Raw genomic sequence first — 22582 nt, 5'->3', positions numbered from 1 at the left:
AATGTCTCTAGGGCAGCACCACAGGCCCGCCGAACATTCTAATGAAACATCATATTGGTCTCAGTAGAAATCCCTCTAGCAAATCATATTTTACTTCTGTTGGTCTAAACCCAACCATGCTAAAAACACTTTACAAGCATAAAAGGGTGATTTATTTTTCCTCAAGGTTGCAATTTCTACAGCACTAATGTTGGTTTACACATTATAATAAATAAATATGCCCCTAAATGACAAGCAAATTAGAGGGCAGGAGTGTGGATGCCTACAATAGTGATGTGCTGGTCAGGTAAGACTCGACCTGCACCAGGCCCTAATCCACAGAACCACACCTGTTCCAATCTTCATTTTGTACACTACTTCTACGTGCGTGTCTGGTTCCAAGACTGGGAACCTTCTGGAGCAGAGGAAGAGTCTGAGTGTATCTGACAAAATATGTCTTTCATTATCTTTCTCATAGCGTTATACAGTATGTAATGCCCATAGCGTTATTATTATTATTAATATTTATTTATAAAGCGCCAACATATCGCGCAGCGCTGTACAATAAGTGGGTTTCATACATTGGACATACAGAGTAACATATAAAGCAATCAATAACCGATACAAGAGGTGAAGAGGGCTCTGCCCAAAAGAGCTTACAATCTACAAGGAGAAAGAGTTGAGACACAAGGTGTGGGAATGGGCATGACCAGAGTTGTGAGAGGTGGGGCACAGGGTATTGTTAAACTAGATTAGGGTAAGCTTCTCTGAATAAATGTGTTTTTAGAGATCTCTTGAAGGCAGAGAGATTGGGAGAAAGTCTGACAGTTTGTGGGAGCGAATTCCAGAGAAGGGGGGCAGCCCTTGCAAAGTCTTGAATGCGAGTGTGTGAGGAGGGAATGAGAGAGGAGTTGAGGAGCAGGTCATACAGTATGTAATACCCTTTAAAAAGGGAGTAAGATCTCAGCCTGGCAATTATAAGCCTGTAAGTTTGACATCCGTGCTGGGCAAGTTATTTTAAGGCTTGTTAAGGGATCACATACAAAATGATTCATGTTTGTGGCTGTAATGTGACAAAATGTGGAAAAGTTCAAGGGGGCCGAATACTTTTGCAAGCCACTGTACTGAAGGTAAAGTGCTTTCAACTCCCATTTTTCTATTTAAATCAGTGTGCAAGTATTGGAGATATGCTGTCTAAGGAACTAATGGTTTCTTAAAGATCTGTTTTGTCCCAGCCATAAGTCGAGAGAGCCCTATATGTCTCCCCTACTTTCACGCTGATTTAAATAGAAAAATGCCCTCTTTGGATGTTGCAGATGACCACACATGCTAGGCTGGTTCTGCTAGAACTTCTCTTGAGTAAAGCCAGTCATCAATGTAAAGTTTTTCCCCTTTGACGAGGTCACCAAACAAGTGGATCTTTGCCCTATTTGGCCGCCATATGCAGGGCCAAATCAGGCGGATACAACCATTGGCTCAGGGACCAACAATTCGATCATACTGCAGTCTATTGGGACCCATCCCATTGGGTAAATCCATTCAGCACAGTTTTTCATGAAAACATGACTTGATTAAACCAAAATTTATTCAAACTCTGGGGAAGAAAATAAAATTCCACACAAATATATTGCAATTAGGCAACAAGGTTTACACAAAAGTGTGTGGGTTTATGGTGGGTTAGCAGCATGTCCAGGCATAGCCGGGCATGGGGAATCAGAGTGTTGGAGGTGTGTGCTGTAGTGTAGGGCAGTGCCCAGCAGTAAGTTTATCCCAAGTATAATGGCTTTACCCCGACTAGTAATAGGTATCATATAGTTCTAAACATTTAAGCAATGTGCATTGTTGAATATCTTTTATTTATCCCAAAGTCTTGAACTTTCTTAAGGGACATTTTCGTAACTCCCAACACTCCTGACTGAAAAACTAGGACACTGTAGGTTCTGCACTTGTTTCATCCAGGTCATGCCAAGTTACGCCGAGACAAATCCCTAATGCACCCCTTACTGCCGCTCCCCCATAGGGGTAACCCCCAAATCATACATGCTCTGCAAATATAGACTTTCACATACATCCCTGTTTCCAAAAAACCTGTAAAATGTAAATAACATTAGAATGGGATGATTCTGAAAAATATATGCTCATTCTGAATCTGATGCCACCAACATGTCTTAAAAAGCACCATTTGCAATTAAATATTGGGATTAAATGATTGGCATATTGGTCCATTCTCTTTTTTTAATGTTTAACACAGTGTCCCAAAATTTTTGGAAACAAGGTTACATAGTTACATAGGGTTGAAAAAAGACCAGAGTCCATCAAGTTCAACCCTTCCAAGTAAACCCAGCATACATAACCTATACTTACCTATCTGTACACTCACATACATAAACTATATATACAACCACTGATACTAACTGTAGATATTAGTATCACAATAGCCTTGGATACTATGCTTGTTCAAGGACTCATCCAGGCCCCTCTTAAAGGCATTAACAGAATCTGCCATTACCACATCACTAGGAAGGGCATTCCCCAACCTCACTGCTCTCACCGTGAAAAACCAACTACGCTGCTTCAAATGGAAGCTCCGTTCCTCTAATCTAAAGGGGGGGCCTCTGGTACGTTGATCATTTTTATGGGAAAAAAGAACACCCCCCAACTGCCTATAATCCCCCCCTGATGTACTTGTACAGAGTAATCATGTCCCCTCGCAAGCACCTCTTTTCCCAGAGAAAACCCTGACAATATAACCTCATAGCTTAAATCTTCCATCCCCTTTACCAGTTTAGTTGCAGTCTCTGCACTCTCTCCTGCTCATTAATAAATAAAGGTTGTGTAAATAGATTTAGTTGGGAGGAATGGGCGTAGCTATAGGGCCGTGGGCCCTGGTGGAGATATTTATGTCCTCAATAGCAAATAGTTTCTTAATTCTACCCTCTACCACTTAAATATCTCATCCCCCTGCATGTGGTACTGCAATTTGACCTGTTTCACTCTTTGGGGCCGATTCACTAAAGGTAGATAAAACGAGCGCTATTTATAGCATACGTTAATTTTATTGCTTCTTATTTTTTGCGACTTAACGCTCGATTCACTAAAAGGACAGGCGTCATAATTAAGAAGCGATGTTCTTTGCATTATTTAACTGACGATGAACGTTTTTCTTGCATTATTTCCTGCTGTGTGCGATATATTTCGCCACGTGCTGTATTAGCGCACAATATTACGCACATAACCATTACTTTTGGAAAACTACTTTACTGAAAATTACCATTTCCCTGAAAACTGGAGGCTGCATCACTCTAGGGCCAACACATACTTGAAAAAATCCCACTGCAAACTCCATGTTGTGTTGCCAAAAGCTCACGGACCACAATTTTCTTTAAGTACCGCCTGCCCCAAGTAGGTGTTAATATTCGCACAGACTAATGCGATATTTAGCACGTTTAATGCTTCATACGTGTTTGTGAAACATGCGTTAGTATTATTTCTATTCGCTAATTAATGAAATATGAGGTAAATAACGCATTGCGATAGTGCATAATTTTGCGCATGCAATATGCATCTTAACGCATGCAAAATTTATGAATAACAGCAGATGTCATTGTAACAGTGCAATTTATCCCAGCCTTCTCCAACACGGGTTAAAGGAGTGGTTCACCTTTAAGTTAACTATTAATATGTTATGGAATGGCTAGTTCTTAGCTACTTTTCAATTGGTCTTCATTTTTATTTGTTATTGTTTGCTTTTTACTTCTGACTCTTTCCAACTTTTTAAAGGGGGGCACTGATTGCCCTTTGAGACTAAAATGTAATTGTTATTGTTACTTTTTGTTACTTATCTTTCTATTCAGACCATCTCCTATTCATATGGCAGTTTCTTATTTGAACCACTGCCTGGTTGCTAGGGTGATATGGAGTCTAGCAAGCCTGGACTGGGCTTCAAAATAGGCTCTGGCTTTTATATAAACTGGTCTCTTTTCTTTGTAAGCAGCCAAATATGTGCAGATAGCCATTTACCAGCATACAAGAAACCCCTGAAAATGTTCTAAGGACTTAAATAGCTCTGTTAATGGGGAACCAGGTGCCTAAATAGTGTAATTCTAAGCAACATTCCATGATAACATTAATTGCACAATTTCAATGATTTTTAAAGTTACTGTTGTAATTGTAATGTTGTTGAAAGCAGAATCTGCCCGGTTGTTTATATTGTCTGCACTGCTGCTTCTGACTCCACAAACAAAGCAGCAGAAGGCAGCTAATTAGGAGACCTGAAAGGAAACTATCCGCTATGTTTCAAGAGTCAGAAACTGAGAAGTGACACACACTGAATTCAGAAACAATTACAACCACTGAAAACAGATTAATGCGGGAAAGTTGCTCAGACCTACAGTATATATACGGTATATTACCATAGCCATAATCAGTCAATTAACCCTGAAGCAAAAAGTGCCTTACTGTAAAACTATCATAGCTTTTTTCCCACCCACTTTTTGTGGCTTTCCTCATTGGTTCCTTGCTCCCATATACACCTAGTAAGACCTTTGCACTGCCCCTCTTTGTGGTCTATGGGGGGTTATACAGTAACATGGGAAACGTATCAATAGCAAGCTTTTTTCTGACCGAGTACACTTGGACTAATAAAAGCAATCTACTAATTGTCTGAAATAATTTTAAGATTAATTTCTTAGAGAAGGATTTGGCTCTAATTTAGAAAGGAGTACCCAGGTAAAGGCACATCCATTAAGGCACACAGATGCATGTAGGATACCAAGGAAGCCATTTCCTGGACCATGTGTATGTGTATACACAATGTATTACCTGTCCTAGACCATCTACAGTGCCATCAGTAAAATGTTGGAACTTTAAAATGCCAAGTAACCTCTAACCCCATATGCAATAAAAAGCACTAAGTTTGCCCAAAAGCAGTAACCAACAGCAGCCAATAACATTTTTTCTTTTAAACAGGTGATCAGTAAATGCTACCTGTTGATTGGTTGCTATGGGTTACTGCTTCTGGGCACATTTAGTGCCTTTTATTACATAACCCCCTAAGCTTTCTATTTTTCAGTTACCATGTGCTCTGCATCAGCCATCTAAATGTATATGATAAGAAATAACATATTTCCTACTGTAAATGTACCAAGAGAAAGCAGAAGTCAAATCTGAATTCCATGACCTGTGTGAAGGCAGTGAACATGCAGCCTCATGGGTGACTTTTAAAGGTGGCCATACACGTACCAATTACGATCTTTCCAAGATTTTGTTCCCTCCATTGACGTTCAGGGCTGATATGAAGGTAGAAACAATAGGTATCCTACCTCCACCTGACGATTCAGCCCTAAATGCAGATTTTGTCCCGCCTGATTGGCGAAATGACTGTTATCCGAAGCTTCTGCTAAATCGGTTGTCTCATTGATCCACCATGCATGCAACAAATATTGTACAAAATGGTCTATTGTACAACAATATTGGTGCTTGTAAGGCCAGCTTAAGATATGAATATTTTCTACAGTGCATGGGGCATTATGCTTGTATGCAATTACATTTTAAAGACATCATTAGATCAATAATTAAAGGGTAACTGACAATGAGAATGGATTATTATTCCAGTGGGTCCCTGGACACTGCAACAGTGATTTCATGTGTGTACTGCATCCACATAGGCACACACAATTTTTTTTTAAACCCTCTCATACTGACTGTGCAGGTTTATGTATAGTCATTATGATTATTAATGGTGTTTTATTTATTGAATAGACAATAGCTTGTAGAATCCATTCATATAAAACATCCCCATGTGTTGATTTATAGGCCAAGATTTAATAAGCTTGATAAAATCAGTATATAATCACATGCCTATAAACAGGGCTTAATCTGAATCTCTGCTTCTATGCAAGGGTTTGTGTTGTGCCTGGTAGCAGCTTTAGGCCCACCCTTATCTCCACTCAGTGAAAAGCCTGGCTTATCATTGTAAAACAAGGATCATGTTTTCCTTTCTTAATATGATTTTAAACGGGTGGTTCTCCTTTGTATTAACTTTTAGTATGTTATAGAATGTCATATTAATAGCAACTTTGCAAATGGTCTTCATTATTTATTTGTTATAGTTTTCTAATTATTTGCCTTCCACTGCTACAGTGGTCCCCGGAGGCCAAAAAACTATTGCTCTATAAGACTACAATTTTATTGTTATTGTTACTTTTTATTACTTATCTTTATATTCAGTACCTCTCCTATTCATATTCCAGTCTCATGTTTAAGCCACTGCCTGATTGCTAAAGTGAACACAACCCTAGCAACCAGAAACTTCTGATATTCCAAACGGTGCAGCTGCTGAACAAAAATCTAAATATCCAAAAAAACCATAGTTAATAAAAAATGAAGACCAATTGCATATTGTCTCAGACTATCACTGTCTACATCATACTGAAATTTAATTCAAAGGTGAACAACCCCTCTGGAGCAGAACAACAGGAGGTGTGACAAACATAGTGGGGAGAAGGGACAATGTGGCAAGCAGTGATAAGAAAGGGCAGATTGGCAGAAGTGGGGGTATAAGAAAAAGTTGACAGAGCCAGAAGAGGGCCACCGTCAGGAGGTACAAGACTTAAAGAGAGACTTTGATTGAGAGACTGTATAATGTATTATTGATACACTGTCTTATACCACAGTTTATTTGATGATTTGTGTTTGTGTGTATAAGCTTTTCAGTAATATTAGCAGAATAAAGGGAAAAAGAACAGCTCCATTCATCCCCAGTGCCCTCAGATAATTGCACCCCCCCCCCCCCCCCGTTATTTCAGTCTGAAGCAAAAAAATGCATGACCATTAGATAGACCCTTTCTTATTTTCTGCTAGTGAATGACACCCTCAGCTTGCAGGAGTACATATGCATTGAGCACAGAAGGTAAGCCCAGATGTGAGACTGCCACCTGGCACTGTCCATTGTGCAGTCGTCTCACAGCGCATCTTGCAAGGTGCAACAGGGGTCTGGGTTGGTTTGATGCCTGTTGAACTGACTCATAGAAGGGCCGATGTTCCTGTAGAGAAATTTAAGTAAAAATCAAGTTTAAGAACAAAATTTACTTTTTTTGTTAGTAATTCTGGGTATAGTACATTACCTCCCAAGTCTCCAGAGGCACAGCTTCTACCCAGGAATCCCCAGGGGGAATTCGGTCATAAGCATTGAGAAGAGTCTCAAAGGTTTTTGGTGAGGCTGCACAGAACCTCCACATCTAGGGGCAGAAAAACATGAGAGTCAACTACATATATATATATATATATATATATAAAGCAAGAAAATGAGCTGCACTCACCAGGACTTGGCAAAAATATAATAAGTTTATTTAAGAAAAGAGATCCCTTTTCTTAAATAAACTTATTATATTTTTGCCAAGTCCTGGTGAGTGCAGCTCATTTTCTTGCTTTATATTTTTTAGCTAGCACCCTGGGCATTTGAATTTCAATAGGGTGTGCTCCGTTTGTTCTTGTTATATATATATATATATATATATATCTACTGTGGGCTATCACTATAAGCTGTTCCTTCAAAAAGTATGGATAAATACCATCTTTATAAGCTGAAATCCAGCTGCAATACAGTTTGTCTCTTTCTGCATCATTTGAAATCCTGGCAGGGGAGGAGGGACTAAAACACTGATGTTACATATTGTAACAACTTCTCCACAGCTTACAGACAGCATTCAGGAACTACATAACCCACAATGCATTGCAATATGGTATTCCTTTTCTTATTGACATCACGTGCACAGGGAATTGTGGGGTTTGGAGAAGGCAGGCTGAGCACAGTTGACTACTGTTTGAGAAAAACCTAAGTAGTCAGCCAGATCATCAGGAGAATAGGACAGGAATAGGCCAATTTTCTAGATCTTGGAGGACCCATGTGCCAATCTCTTGCTGAACTATTGCCTTCCATAAAGAACTGCACTTTCACGATTGGTCCACAACATTCATCTCTAAATTGATGGCATGATTATAGAAGTATGGCCTCATCCTATGCCTGCTGTACACATGTAAAACATGGCTGCCCTGGTTGTGTAGCAACTTAGAATCAAATCAAGCAGCCCTTCTGCCTCCAGTCATTAACTGCATTTGTTTAATAGTTTCATGGGTAAGCTTTGCCCAGTTTATTCCATGGCCGATATGAAATCATCATGCACACTGCAATGAATACATATGCCAGTAGCAATGTTCACTCACCTTGGGATCACAAGGGACAGCTCCATAATTGAGCAATGTTTGAACCAACAGATGGGGCTGGCAATCTGGGTAATCATCGCACACTTGTAGAGCACAGTCCAGAGGAGAATACCCAGCACTGTTTGTCACATTAATTGGTGCTCCATGGTCCAGCAACAGCTTAGCCAATCTCAGGTGGCAGTTAGAACTGGCATTGTGCAAAGGACTGTGCCCTTTTTTCCCTGGTGTGTCAGGATTACCACCAGACTGCAAGAGCATATCCACTACCCTGTAATAGCGCCCAAAGTGTTGTGGGCTATCACAAGCAGCACAGGCCGCATTTAGAGGGGTTTCCCCTTCGCGGTTACGGGCAGAAGGGTCAGCACCAAGGCTCAGGTACAAGGCAACATGTTCTTCAAGACCACGTCCAGATGCCACGTGTAAGGGTGTAGCACGGGTATAGTGGCAGGCAAGGTTGACTAGCGCACCATAGTCAAGCAGCAACTTTGCACATCTGAAAGGTTGCAAGAGATAGTGATGCTGACATTGGAATCAAACTTAACCTACATTCTATAACATTATAGTCTTATGTAGCACACTGGTGGGCTTAGGCCCACAGGTGTAATGGATGCAAAGGGGCACCTGCTTGCAGATGCCCATCAGTCAAAAATAATATGTGGCTCGCCCTGTGATATCTCTTTCAGTCATTGCGTGCACTGCCCAGTCTTGGCCCAATCAATAAAGGGGAACTCCAGCTTCTGAACAAAAACTTGTTAAAGAGCACACATAACACAGAACCCACTAATATACCTATGACTGTAATCTGTTCTTTAAAAAACTTTAATACCATTTTTATATGCCAAAATCTAGCTGCAGAACAGTTCTTCTCTTTATGCATCATTTCAAATCCTGGCAGGGGAAGAGGGACTTAAACATTGATGTTACAAATTGTAACAACTTCTCCACAACTAACAGACAGCATACAGGAACTACATAACCCACAATGCATTGCGCTGAGTAGTTCCTTTCCTTCTCAACGTAGTTAGCCAGATCAGCAGAAGAAGACAGGGCCAGGCTTAGGTAACTGTTCCAAACCATATTACTACATTAAAAACATGAAAAAGGCTTTTTTTAACAAATGTATATTGCAAAGTTGCTTGAAATTATGTTTTCTTTTTTTTTTTAAAAAAGCTTAAGTTGTGTTTGGGTGGAGTTTCCCTTTAAGTGGCAATGCTGTACAGAAGGACTTTTTAGCATGGAATAATGATACTATAAGATATAGAGGCAGGAGGGGAAGATAGCAAAAAATAAATGCTGAGGATGCAGAGAAGCAATACTGAGCCCTGGGCCAAGGGGGCATGATTTTTGCCCTTTCCATTCTTGACTCCCCTAAATAAAGAAAGAGACCCCACCAGCACTTAGAAGCAGTCCTAACACAAAACTGGACCAGGGTCTGTGTGTTTCTGGCTACCCATACCTACTGGTTGCTTTTTAAACGCTTGCAACTACCAGAACTAGTGCTCCCTTGTACCCTGGGTCAAATCTGGTCTGGGATACAAAATAGGTCCTGGCATTTCAATGCAGAGGCCCAAACATCCCCCCCACCTGCCCAGTAAATAGTGACTGTCTAGGCATCTTACAGAAGCCCCTTTGGCATTTGCCAGAATCCACAGATTGCCAGTCTGGGTGTGTCCTGGGTACCTACTCTAAGGTCTCAGGTGTGCTACACAGGTGAAGAGGTGCTTGTCCATCCTCACTTAGTAGATTGGGTTTAGCTCCTCTGCTCAGGAGAAGTTGGGTGCATTCAGCGTGGTGACCCTCACAAGCGTCATGCAGTGGACCTCGACCTCCTGCGGACGAATTAGGATCCGCCCCTTGGCTCACCAGAAAGCGTACACATTCCCCATAGCCACGCCCAGCGGTGATCCTCAGGGGAGAGGTGTGGGATTTTTTAGGGATGAGAGACCAAAGGCCTGCCAAAAAAATAAAATCATTCTAAGTGCTGTGCATACTGAGCCTACTGTAATCTATTATATATCACCAGTATTCTTCATGCCATTTACCATCTTAATGTGGCCATACAACAGGCTCATAAAAGCTGCTCACGGACTGAGTGTATGGGGCCCCCAAACAGAAGGGTTGCCTTCTGTTTGGTTTTGACCTGGACAGCCTGGTTTTTCAAGGGGTTGTCTGGGTCAAAACCTTCTGAGTGGTTTTCAACATTCTGAAAACCGGCATAAACCAGTGGCAACCCTATTCAATGAACCCAACTGATAAGCATGGCCTGTGCCAGGTCAGTTTTACTAGGGAGCTAATTAGTGATATGCAGGTTGCAAATACTCAACCCAACTTACTCCAAACCTGGCCTATAGATCCACATACACTTACGTATCCGTGCCCAAGCCGTCTATCTCTGATACGCTGCCGGCAGAGGAAGTGGGGCACATTTAGGTTGTGGGTGGGGAGGGTGGCAGTAAGAGCACAACCCAAATATGTTGTGCAAGTGTCAGCCCAATACCGCTTGACCTGAGAGTCCCTCAGCTCACTAGAGCTGGTTTAAACTAATGATCAACCAAAAAGAGAAAGAGAGATGCACTGGGGACAATAATGAGGCAACATATAAATGCATTTCATGACTTACAGAAATGGATCCATATACCCCCCTGATCATACCCTCATAAATCATTTACTTACCAATCCCTATACCCACCAGTTAGGATATTTGGGGGACTGGGTCATCAGACACCATTCATGTTTGGTATCTTTCTGATTGCCCACCTATAAAACACAGCAGGCCAATATTTTGTTGTTGGTATTTGGTCCTGGCAAGTACTAAATGCCATATCCCAGAAAATGTCCTGGAAACCCACTTAATTTCTGAAAGGTCTCAAATTACACAAAACTAGGCACTCCTACCTCATGTATAGCTAATGAGAAGCCATGTCTCATCATGAGAATGAAAATGGAAGCAAACCCATATATAAAATGCCTTACTATGAGTTTGGTCAGACTGGTTAAAGGCCATAACGGGTCAGTCATGTCTAGTTTATAAATGTGAGGATGAAGGGATCGCAAGGCAGTCAAAAATAGATATTTTGCAGAAAATGTGCCAGGACCCAGTTTCTGGGCAAATCTGGAGTGTCTGGTCAATATGCCACATGACGATGGCGGATAGTATCTTTATATCTTTAGATGTATTGAAAACGCGTGTTAACCAAATCCACTGTGTCTTTTTAACTTAGCTGATGTAACGATCCCGATTAATGCACATTACAAATATGTACTGAATCTAAAAAACACCAAGTACAATCTCCTTTGTATTCATGGCAACCCAGCAACCACTGGGTCTGTCTCCATTCTAGCGTGATTATACGACTGTCAGAAAAATGTAGCCAGATTCCTTACAGGTTTGTGATTTGTCTGGCGCCCAATTGTACCCGTTACATTATCAGTGCCTTGATCTTACCCATCTCTGGACACCACTGTAACTCTTCGCTGACTGTCTCCACCAAGATATCTGCTGAGCCATTTTCTTTGAATATTCCTTTGAGCCTCTCCATGTCCCCAGTGTACAATGCGTTGTGGATGGCGGCATCCCTACAATACTTTTGCCTGCGGGTCACAGGGGGTCGAACTCCAGGGCTGGAAGTCAAAGCTCTGCGGGACAGGCGTTCAATACTCAATGTCCTCCTCCGATCTTCACTCTCCAGTTGCTCCCTCTGTCTCTGCAGGGCTCGCAGGGTGCCGGGTGTAAAAGGGAACGTTTCTCCAGACATTTTATATGGATCAGCAGTGGCATCACAGTATCTCTATGTGTCTGTGCTAGAGAGAAAAATGTGCCCTATTTATAACCTACCCATCATTGATACTTCACGTGGTAAGCATATTTTTGCAGTGTCATGTTCCTACTGATGGAATTATGGTGGGGTGGGGGGGGGGGGGAGAGGGAGGGTGTACCTAATAGGCCCCTGTGTTGCTTCTGAATGTCCTATTACATGGCAGTGTTGCAACTTCTGTAAGTTACAGGGTAGTAACAAAGGGAAGTTTGTATATATGGTCCTTTGCAACAGGAGACGGTCTGAAGCTGGCCACGCACGTCCAATTTTCAGAATGAAAATGATGAATTATTTATCCCGATAATTTTTGCGCCTTGGAGATTGGGCGTTTAGTCAGTTGGACAGGTTAGACAATTTCAAGAAGATAAAATCTGTGCATGTATCTGACGATATCCTTGGGGGGCATTACCAGGAAGTCACTTTCGTACGATTGGTGGCTTTATCCTACAATTTCAGTCTGAATGTTAGTTTCAGATCGTTGCATTTAAACATACAACCGAACATTCGACGGAAGACTAAAATATAAACATGTATGGCCAAGCTTTATAGTTAACTTTTAGTATATTATAGAATGTCCTATTCCAAGCAATTTTCAAATTGTTTTTTTTTTTTTTAAATTGTTAATATATAAATACTCAGCTAGTGCTAGTAAGTGCAGCAGCTTCTGCAAACATCCTAAATCACATGCCTTATGAAGGCAACTTTATATCTTTTGTAAGATTATCCAACAAGGTATCTTCCTCACTTGTATGCTGATCTAACGTGAGGTTTCACAATTCTAAACATGTCGCAAGAAAAGCATTCGCCCTACAAGTGTTTTTAAGTTGAGCTCTGCTGGGGGTTAGACCTTCCATCAGCAAAAGTGGCTTGAAATGTGTTTAGTTCTATAGTTTTATTAGGAATTCTGACAATACAACAGTACAAGTGGCAGTACAAGTAGCCATGTTCACAATGCCTGTTAACCTCCGCAGCACCAAGTGCAATTACCACTTTAAAATACCCCCCCCCCAACTTATGCAGGTTGACTTGCTCAGGGATGTGTTAAAGTGACACTGACACTAAAAAACTACAAAATATTAAAGTTCCCTATAGGTCATGTTGATAATTTTTCACTGATGGTTCTACTTTTGTAAGTAATGGTTACCTAAAGTTCCTAAACCTGACTGTCCCCTCTCAACCTGTCAGTTATAGCTTCTAATGCTAACGGACTCCTTGCTGCTCAAATATGGCAGTCCCCTCATAGAGGAACACAGGGGATCAGATAGGTAATATAAAAGCATTGGGTAAATACATTTATGGCAAAATTATAACAATCATGCAAAGACACTGTTATGACAGTTGTAAAAAGGGTTTAATATCTGGTATCAGTATCTCTTTATAAGGCGAGGGACACCTTAATTCCCATTAACAATATCAGAGTGAGTTCCCTCTGGAAGTAGTGAGCAGATGTAACCATGTCTATGCACAAGCAACTTATACTGCCATGATTATAATTTGGTTTTCTGGAAAGGTATTTATTTTTTTTATAACATTAAATCTACAGAAACTGAAATATACACCAAATATACAGAGTAAATTATACAAAAGTATGTTATTCAGATTTCTCCTTTTAAATAGCAGTTATAACTCTAAATGTCCATGATAACATTTTACAGGGATCTCCATAGAGCACCACACAGGGGTTCCCCTTATAGCATATGTGTCATACAAAGACAGTTTGACATACTTTTTCATTAGCTTTGCAAGGTCTACTTACTTCATAAAAATCCACCAATCAAAATGAAAAAAAAAAAACAAAACAAAAAAAAACAAAAACACTAATCCGGAGAACTCCAGGTCCCAAGAATTTTAGTTAACAGGTCCAGTATCTGTATCATACAGTGAGAAAAACTAAACACTGGGATGATCAATTAAAAATATAGTAGGGAAACAGGAAACAAGCAAAAAGCTGCTTCTTGATTGGTGGACATGTATGAATATCAAACAGTTAATTTTGACCATGCCTTAACAGACCGAAGCACACAATTGTGATAGTGAAACACCAAAGAAACTAAGCCAAACAATACTGAAAATGGAAAGTACGTAGAATGTCACTTTGGATACTGGGCAACAGCTGTATGGACTCTAACATATAAGGCTCATGTTTTCTTTCTTATGAATAGCTGCAGTGCCTGATGGGATATGTATAAAGTATGTAGCAAAACTGAAGCATTGACATTATAGTAAAGGAAATCCCCTCCGTATACAAAACATAACAGTGGCTACCACTGGACCCCTCTAAAGTTTAACACACTTTATTTGATATTGTATATCTGTAGGCAGTTAAAGATGCACACTCTAGGGCAGCCATGGCTGTTATGTGAAATCTGCAAAAGGCCACAGATAGCAGGGAAGTAGAAGTCATTTATGGAGTCACTCCATCCTGCTTATGAGGACATCATGCTACAGAGAAGGTCATATTAGAGTGGGTTCAGTCCCCAGTATCCTCAGGAAGATCACATAGGAGAGAATCCAGGTCATCTACAGGAAAGGAACAAAGTGCACAATGGGTAATTGTACAGCACCTAAGAGCACAATGCAGGTATGAGCAGTATATAAATAAAAAGAAGGGGCATGTATCATAATACTGCTGAACAGTGGGGTGCAGGCAACACGGTGACTCCTTACTGTAATCCTTACCCATATCCCACTCTCCAAGTGATGGTGGCTGTGGGGCTCCAGCTGTTCTTGTGTTGGTTGATAGACGAGCTGGGGTCTCAATTCGATTACTGTTCAAATCAGTCTCACTTGACACTGGTGGAGCTTCCAGCTAAAGGATAAGAACAGACACTACAATTTGTTTTCACTTCTGTACTGAACTATCGGCTGTTGTTATTGGATTTTAATAGAGAAGAGAAGGAAAATCTTTGCCACACTGACCTATGTGTAAATCCTTATATTATTTTAAGGTGCCCATAGAGCTCTGCATTTATAGAATAAACCCTCAATATATATACGATAGGTCTGGCAAACTTTGGCCGTAAGTGTCATGCCCCCCTTACTAGATTTTTCTATCATCTTCAAACTGCATATTACCCTTGCATGGGTGCCTTCCTCCTCCGGAGGGTAGATTTTCACCAGATTGTTAGGGGTCACGTTCAGATAATGGTTGCGATTAGATGGGGAGAAGACTCCAACCTGCAGAGGAAAGGTAATTACCAAGCTGTTTGTAAAGCACTAGCTGTCATTTGAAAGGTGTTTGCATATGGAGAAAGGGGGAAATGGATTTACCTGCTGTAATAAGAGGACACTGCCAACCTTCAGGTCACTTTCTTTCTCATCCAGTAATAGGTGGTGGACAGTGCCCTGTATATCACCTAGCATGGGAGAGAGATCAATCAGCCAACTGCATGACACAGAGACGAATATAAAAGCAGAAAGAAGCAGTAGTGGGATTGGGCCTCCGAGGGCAACCAGAGAACCTGACATCTAAGGCTCCTTCTCATAACAAAATAGGTCTAGATTTAGTGCTAACTGTAATAGGTGTCATAGACCTTTGGTAGAAACAAGAAGGGCTAATAGGAATAGTATTTGGCTTGGGTTGATAAGGTTCAGAAAGGTATGAGGAGGAGATAGCTAAAGACCAGACAAACTCTCTCACCGGTGTGGTCTCTGAATACTGCACTAGCATCACCATTAGCTGGAGTAAGGGATTTGAGAGCCACGGCCATTCGCGGAACCTTGTTTTTCGGAAGCTGCTTTAGAGCTGCCTGTCAAAGTAGGGAAATGTTTAGAGGCAAGACTAACAAGACACTGAATTAAGATTGCAAGACACAGCTCTAAGGCCATTAGGCCATCTCCTACGATTAGCTATGCTTTAGGGTACCACATTCAACCCACTTACAAATACTGGTAAACCTACATGAATGTTAAAATCCGGAAAGGACTTATGGTTTCAGAAACTAAAAAGAAGGACAGTAATTACCTTACGCAGCACCATCACTACGCTGTATGTCCTTAGAAAGCAGGTGGGATCATTCTCATCCAATGCCAACTCAGCCTTCAAGGATGCCCACGGGCCTTTGCCAAACTCCTCTTCCGTCGGCTGCTGAGAAGCCAGGCTTGCCTGCTGACACAAGAGTCCAACTGTTATATGTAGGTGTCTTACAAGGAAAGAGGGAGAAGCAGATTTAGAGAAGACTGGCGAGAAAATGTAGAATTTTGTGAATGCAGTTGATCATTATATGAACATAATAAGTTATATAAGTTACCTTAGTGCTAAGCTTGGCTCTTGCCCCATGTGCTGGAGTATGAGGAGTAGATACACTGATCTCATCCAAGCCCCTTACATTAAACTGGAACAAAGAGCAAGTGCAAGTAAACAGAATGAATGTAGGTGTAGTTTACCATGATAAAGAAATTAATACACTAAAGGTGGCCATACACAAGCAGATCCGCTCGCTTGGCGATGTCGCCAAGCGAGCGGATCTTCCCCCGATATCCCCACCTACGGGTGGGCGATATCGGGGACCATTTAGGTAAAAAAAATAATAATCCGATCGTTTGGCCCTGGGGCCAAACGATCGGATTATGTGGGCGGCAATGGGGCAGTCGGATTGGGGACCGCATCAACGAGCCGATGCGGTCCCCGATCCGACCAGATTTTCTAACCTGGCCGATCGAGATCTGGCCAATTTCAGGCCAGATATCGGTCGGCCAGGCCGCTCTGCTCTCCCCATACATGGGCCGATTAGCTACCGAATCGGTCCAAGGGACCGATATCGGCAGCTATAGTCGGCCCGTGTATGGCCACCAGCATAGTTTGCCGAGGTAGGCCATTCCAGCATCTCTGAATCCAGGCCTCAAGGGCCTAACCTCACCAAGTAGTAGCTTTACCTCTGTAACTAAGCTGAGGCATCCAGGACATCAAACTGTTATAAATAAAAAAAATACTCCTTAAAAAGACTGTTTTGTATATACATATAAAGGGGAAACTAAAGCTGCCTAAACCAAACCATTGAGATCAGCCAAAAGTTCTTTATACTAGGTGGGACCAACTGAAATCAACAAAGACCTAAGAAAACCCCCACAGAAATGCAGTTGCAGAAACTAGGGTCACAGTAGCTCCATCAATGCCAACTTTACAGCTACATATATAAGTGGCAGTACCTGCAACGGTCAAGAGACCGTCACAAGAATTTGCGACAGTCACGAGAATGTGCGACAGTCACGAGAATGTGCACTGGAAATATGCCAATAATAATAAAATGAAATTCTAAGCAACTTTCCAATATACATTAATTGCACTATATTTTTTTTTAAATGCAAATGCTTTTAGTATCTCTTTGCCCCATTCTACTCTCTGCTTGGCTGATTTTGACTCTTGAAACAATTAGAGGAAGCCAGCAACGATGTGTAGGAATTGGAGTCTTGGCTAGAGGAGAGCAGACTTTTTTTTCAAAACCAGCAGAAGAATACTGTTTTCAATTGCAAATACAAATTTATATCCTTTGCACCTCACTACATTCCTACTACTACAGCAGAAAGTGGTAACAGCCTTATTGCTAATGCAAATAAACAGCCAATGATTGTTGCTTAGCCTTGTCACCTGATGTGGCAATAAGCCAGCTGGCCCAGGGAACCTCCTCTCTTTTGGTGGTGGTGTCTCCCATGAAAGTCTCCTTGGCGTCTGATTGGCTGCAGTCACCAGCTGCACCAAGTGGTTTGTTACCACAGGTGTCTGCAAGGAATTGGGAATGAGTGGACGTGGGGATATGAGAGGAGCTTTAGGAGCAGTGTGGACATTTTGGGCACTGGGTACAGGGCTAGTTTGGCGCAAAGGGCCAGGGCTCCAAGGCTGTGAAGTGCTAGGTGTTATCACACACTGCACAACTGACCGTGGCTGAACAGGAGTATGGTGGCTTTGAGTTTCTCCTCTGTGAGGTGTCAGAGACTGAGTGTCTATCATGTCCCTTCTACAAGGTCTCTTGGCAGTAGGGCCTGAATTCTGAAAGTGCTTGTTTCCTTTTGAATGTATCTGCAGGGGAGATGGAGAGTTGGCACAAATTCTGTTCATCTGAGAATTGCTTGGCTGGCACACTACAGTACCCTTATAACTGGGCCTGGGATCATGTGCCTGAAAACATGCTTCTCCAGTTGGGCACAGTCTAAGGGAGGATGAGATGTTCCCACTAGAGCCATCCTTCCTTGGAACACTCACAGACTGCCCAGCTTCTTGTGTGTCAAGGGGTCTCTCTGGAACCTCTAGCATGCTGCATACAGATAACAGCTCTTCATCATCCATGTCCTGGGTAAGATCGTATGCCATCTGTGTTTGGTCATTCTTTCCCACCACTTCCTGATGCTGCATTGTGTGCCAGGGAGGAGAAGGAACCCTGCTTTTTGGTTCATTTGTGCACTCGGCAGGCACGTGGGAGATAGGCCTAAGAGATCGTGCTCCTGAAGGCACAGTGCGAATGACATTCTGCTCTGTATTGTCCAATGCTGACAGAAAGTCCTACAGAGATAAGACAATAAATATTAATTCCTGCTTATAGGAAAATGCTTGTGCACCCTGAGATATTTAAGTGTATGGTCACACAGCTGACTTTCAGTCAATGCAGTAAAGCCCCCCAAACAGGGCTCTTCATAGATAGTTAACAGTCACTAATTAATATATGTGTTTGTCTAGTTACTAGTAACAACCAATCAGCAGCTTTATTTCTTCTGTAGACCTACTGTAGCTGGAGTAATGTAAGCAAATATCTTATTGGACTGAGCAACGCTGCCCATGTAGCTACACAATGCCTAAAGATCAGCAGTTGTGACTGGATGCTGCCAGGGCAGGGGCAGGGGCCAAGCATTTATAAACTTAAAAACTATTTTTCCCTTGTTTGTTCTGTGTGGCCTATATTTGTTGGCCTATTTACAGAAAACCTGCGACAGTGAATAAGGGAACTTTATTAGCTGCGTCACCTTGAGCAAGTTGTTATGATAGGGAGAATATGTTTATTTTTACAGAAAGGCCAGGCGCTGGTTCTGATGGACTAAATTATTTAGAGTCATTCATATTTGATTCAATGGTGATAAAAGGAGCAGTGACACGGGTGTATCCAGGGGCCACTCACACAAGAACTAATTGTTGACTATAGTGAATGTTCTAGGTGTTATATAGTTCTATGGCTAAAATAACAAAAGGCTAATGGGAAGTGTCCAAGGCAGAGCCCCATTGGGTAATCCTCTAGTAGGCCAGTCTGACCTTGCTGTGATCAGTGGGTGGCACGTGAAGGGTTAATCCACTCCTGGGTAGTCTTTTACACACTGCAATGCTTGTTTATGGAGAAATGAGGGCTGCAAATATAAAACTAAAGCTGTAAATATTTTTAACCTGTCTGTTTGCTCTTTACAATACAGACTCGTGGGCAGTACAAAACAGACCAGAACGGGACAGTTCACCTTAAAATTCAAACTTTTAGTATGGTGTAACAGTGGTATTTTAAAACTAATTGCTGCTCCATAAAATTAGTCAGGAAGGGTCCTTGCCAGTCTGGAAACCATCATCTCACAGGTTTCTAAGCCTGCCCTCTTCCTTGCCAATCATATATATTGCTCGAATAATCACACAGCAGTACAGGTGGCCCAATCAGTAACCCAGATGGATCAATGAGAAAACAGACCCACTAACAGACTTACCTGTGCTGCTGGGTGAATGCCCAAAACATGCACTGCTGGTGAGGCGCGAGTACATGTTAGAGGACACATTTATCAAAGCAGTGGTCTCTAAGCGTCCCTGCATCATGAAGAAATAGTTAGGGAGGTTATTTTGGGGTTTAAGTTCCCCTTACAACCACACTGGACAAAGTCAGCATGTTGTAACTTTCATTTCTAAATCACAAATTAACCCCTTGTACATAAATGCACAGTGATACCACTGTACCCTACCTTATTGACACATCAGTCATCTTACCTCATCATCAAAATCGTCATTTTCTGAAGAAAAAAGGTTTTGGAAACTCAGAGCCTGAAGACGAGAAAAAAAAACAAAAACAAGTTAGGGGGTGCTTAGAGGTACAGTAGGCAAGATGGCAGCTGGAGGGGGGGGGGGTTGAAACAGCAGACAAAGATGGGATAGAAAAGAGGCAAATTAAAGGAAAATATGCTTAATTCGTTTTCACCTGTAATAAGGCAGTGCAAGTGCAAACGCACTGCAGGGTAACAGCTAGTAGGGGCCAAAATGAAATGTATTGCATAGATCCAACAACTGCACTTGGGCTATTTTGTACCTATGTTGATAAATGAGCTGCACAATGGTATATACAGGCCCTGTGTAAGTTGTAAATTAAATGCATCTCATAACACTCAACAGTAGCACAAATAACCTATATACATGATTTCATAAAAGAGGCTACCAAACAATGGGGCTGGCCTAAATGTCCCACTCTGATGTCCCACAGAGCATGTTACTAGCCCACGATAAATCTCTGCTATCACGGGCGACTAACCGCTCCTAAATGCCTTTCCACTGGCACAAATAGGAATTGGTGGCGGAAAGGCCTTTGCATCACTTCCATTTTCCAAAGTTGCCCAAAGTTTTCCCCTGCAGCCTACTGCGAGACTTCTGAAAACCGAAGCAATGCAAAGACATTTCCACCGGCGACTCTACTGTGATTTGGACTGAAATTAGGTAAAGTTTGAACTGAAGAAGGTAAAGGTTTATGTTTTAGATATAGCAGCAACTATAGCCAGTAACAATCATAACCGTCACTGTAACAATCATATTTTCATATATCTTGTGTAAAAGAAAAGAACAGCAAAGGGAAAGTCTTCATCCAATATTTCTGAAAGCCTCTCTGTGGCTACAGACGCCAAGCTAGAGAAAATAGGGATAAATTATATATTATATAAAAAAGTAATTGGGGTAAAGGAAAACAGTCACAAACAGGCAGTGGAAAATAGCATGAAGGCTACAAAATGGAAGGCAAAGCGTATCTTCTGCATGTTGTGTATGTGTGAGGGGGTAATGGCAGGGATAAGCTACAGGAGTAAATAGCAAGGAGTGAGGTGCAGGAGTTATTGGGGGAAGGAATAGGCAAAGGTAAGCTGAAACAGTGATTAAGGTGTTGGGAGGATAGGAAGGGGTGAGCTGGAGGAGTGATCGGGTGTAGGGGGATAGGAAGGGGTGAGCTGGAGGAGTGATTGGGTGTAGGGGGATAGGAAGGGGTGAGCTGGAGGAGTGATTGGGTGTAGGGGGATAGGAAGGGGTGAGCTGGAGGAGTGATTGGGTGTAGGGGGATAGGAAGGGGTGAGCTGGAGGAGTGATTGGGTGTAGGGGGATAGGAAGGGGTGAGCTGGAGGAGTGATTGGGTGTAGGGGGATAGGAAGGGGTGAGCTGGAGGAGTGATTGGGTGTAGGGGGATAGGAAGGGGTGAGCTGGAGGAGTGATTGGGTGTAGGGGGATAGGAAGGGGTGAGCTGGAGGAGTGATTGGGTGTAGGGGGATAGGAAGGGGTGAGCTGGAGGAGTGATTGGGTGTAGGGGGATAGGAAGGGGTGAGCTGGAGATGTTTATTAGGGTGGGGAGAACAGGTAGGGGTAAGATGCAAAAGTGATTAGAATGTAGGGGGATCGAAAGGGGAGACCTGTTTGAGTCACTAGGGATGATAGATAGGAAGGGGTAAGCTGCAATAGTTATTAGGGTGGGGGAGGAGTCATTGGGGGATTTGAACAACATTCAAAGGAAAAAGCTAAGTTTGCTACCACTAAAACAAACCTCACAACCCACCATGTCTCCGGGGTCACGCTGATAAAACACCAGGAACTGACATTTTAGCCGGACCCTCCGACAGATATATGCGTAAGTCTTGCCACTCCGAACTGCACGCACAGTTTGAATAGGGTACTTCCGATACAACACTTCCGGTGTGTGGGACGCAGTAAATTAATTTGCGTTCCAGTCATGGTTTGTAGCTTGCCAAAGTATTCCCCACACCGGTAAAAAAAAAAAGAGGTGAGCAATTTCTACTGAACATTGTATCCTGGTGGTAAACGATCCAGAGGTATTAATATCCAGCGATATTCCGTGATATTAAAGCAACATGGGGATTATATGGTTTATGGTTCCTCAAGACGTAGAAATTGTTATACCAGGCTGATTAAGTGCCCTTCCCCTCAGAACCTGAGATTGCCTTCCTGACCCTTTTTTTTATAATGGGCCCTGGCTTCTCTATAAATGCTTATGTGAATAGAATACCACTGGCCATGCCCACAATCTACTCTGGCCATTCCCCAATGCGCTTATTGGTGAATAGGAATCAACTGAACGTGTGTCTGGGGTAGGGTTGCCACCTGGCAATTAAAAATGGCATTCTTTTTAAGTACATACTGCATATCTTAATTCCCAGATCCCTGCTTGCTTCTCTGAGATATGGTGCTGGCAGCCTACAGCAGTGTGAAGCCTACAGTGACATCACTGAAATCTCTCTCCCCTTCCTGTAGGTGCCAGCGGCAGCCTTCCTATTCTCTGAGCATGTGTGTAACTTGATCCTGTCTCCTGTTCTGAGCTACAAACAAAAAACAAGTGGCACTCAGG

The 22582-nt window shown here is 42.1% G+C and overlaps 2 protein-coding genes across 5 annotated transcripts; both read right to left on the bottom strand.

The window, feature by feature from the left end:
- Positions 1-5782: 5782 nt before the first annotated feature.
- On the bottom strand, positions 5783-12052 carry asb16 (ankyrin repeat and SOCS box containing 16). The gene is made up of 5 exons (XM_002935539.4): positions 11648-12052; positions 9887-10154; positions 8203-8695; positions 7104-7217; positions 5783-7022 (listed from the first exon to the last, which is right to left on the bottom strand). The coding sequence occupies exons 1-5, from the start codon at positions 11955-11957 to the stop codon at positions 6837-6839; spliced, it is 1371 nt and encodes a 456-aa protein (XP_002935585.2). The 5' UTR covers positions 11958-12052; the 3' UTR covers positions 5783-6836.
- A 1297-nt stretch (positions 12053-13349) lies between these two features.
- On the bottom strand, positions 13350-21906 carry hrob (homologous recombination factor with OB-fold). Of its 4 annotated transcripts, none has more exons than XM_012952850.3 (10): positions 21764-21906; positions 19963-20016; positions 17605-18513; positions 16268-16351; positions 15982-16125; positions 15658-15766; positions 15288-15373; positions 15093-15194; positions 14697-14826; positions 13350-14537 (listed from the first exon to the last, which is right to left on the bottom strand). In XM_012952850.3, exons 1-10 carry the CDS (start codon positions 21776-21778, stop codon positions 14488-14490), a joined length of 1683 nt encoding a protein of 560 aa, XP_012808304.1. In that variant the 5' UTR covers positions 21779-21906; the 3' UTR covers positions 13350-14487. The 4 variants fall into 4 exon arrangements, with proteins under 4 accessions (XP_012808304.1, XP_004918641.1, XP_012808305.1 ...); XM_004918584.4 differs by having other exon boundaries at positions 21776-21906; XM_012952851.3 differs by having other exon boundaries at positions 15982-16122; positions 21764-21905.
- Between the last annotated feature and the right edge of the window lie 676 nt (positions 21907-22582).

Source organism: Xenopus tropicalis, chromosome 10 (genome assembly GCF_000004195.4).
Source record: "Xenopus tropicalis strain Nigerian chromosome 10, UCB_Xtro_10.0, whole genome shotgun sequence".
NCBI lineage: Eukaryota > Metazoa > Chordata > Amphibia > Anura > Pipidae > Xenopus > Xenopus tropicalis.
The sequence above is the reverse complement of the archived record's forward strand: the minus strand, read 5'-3'. Positions and strand labels throughout refer to the sequence as shown.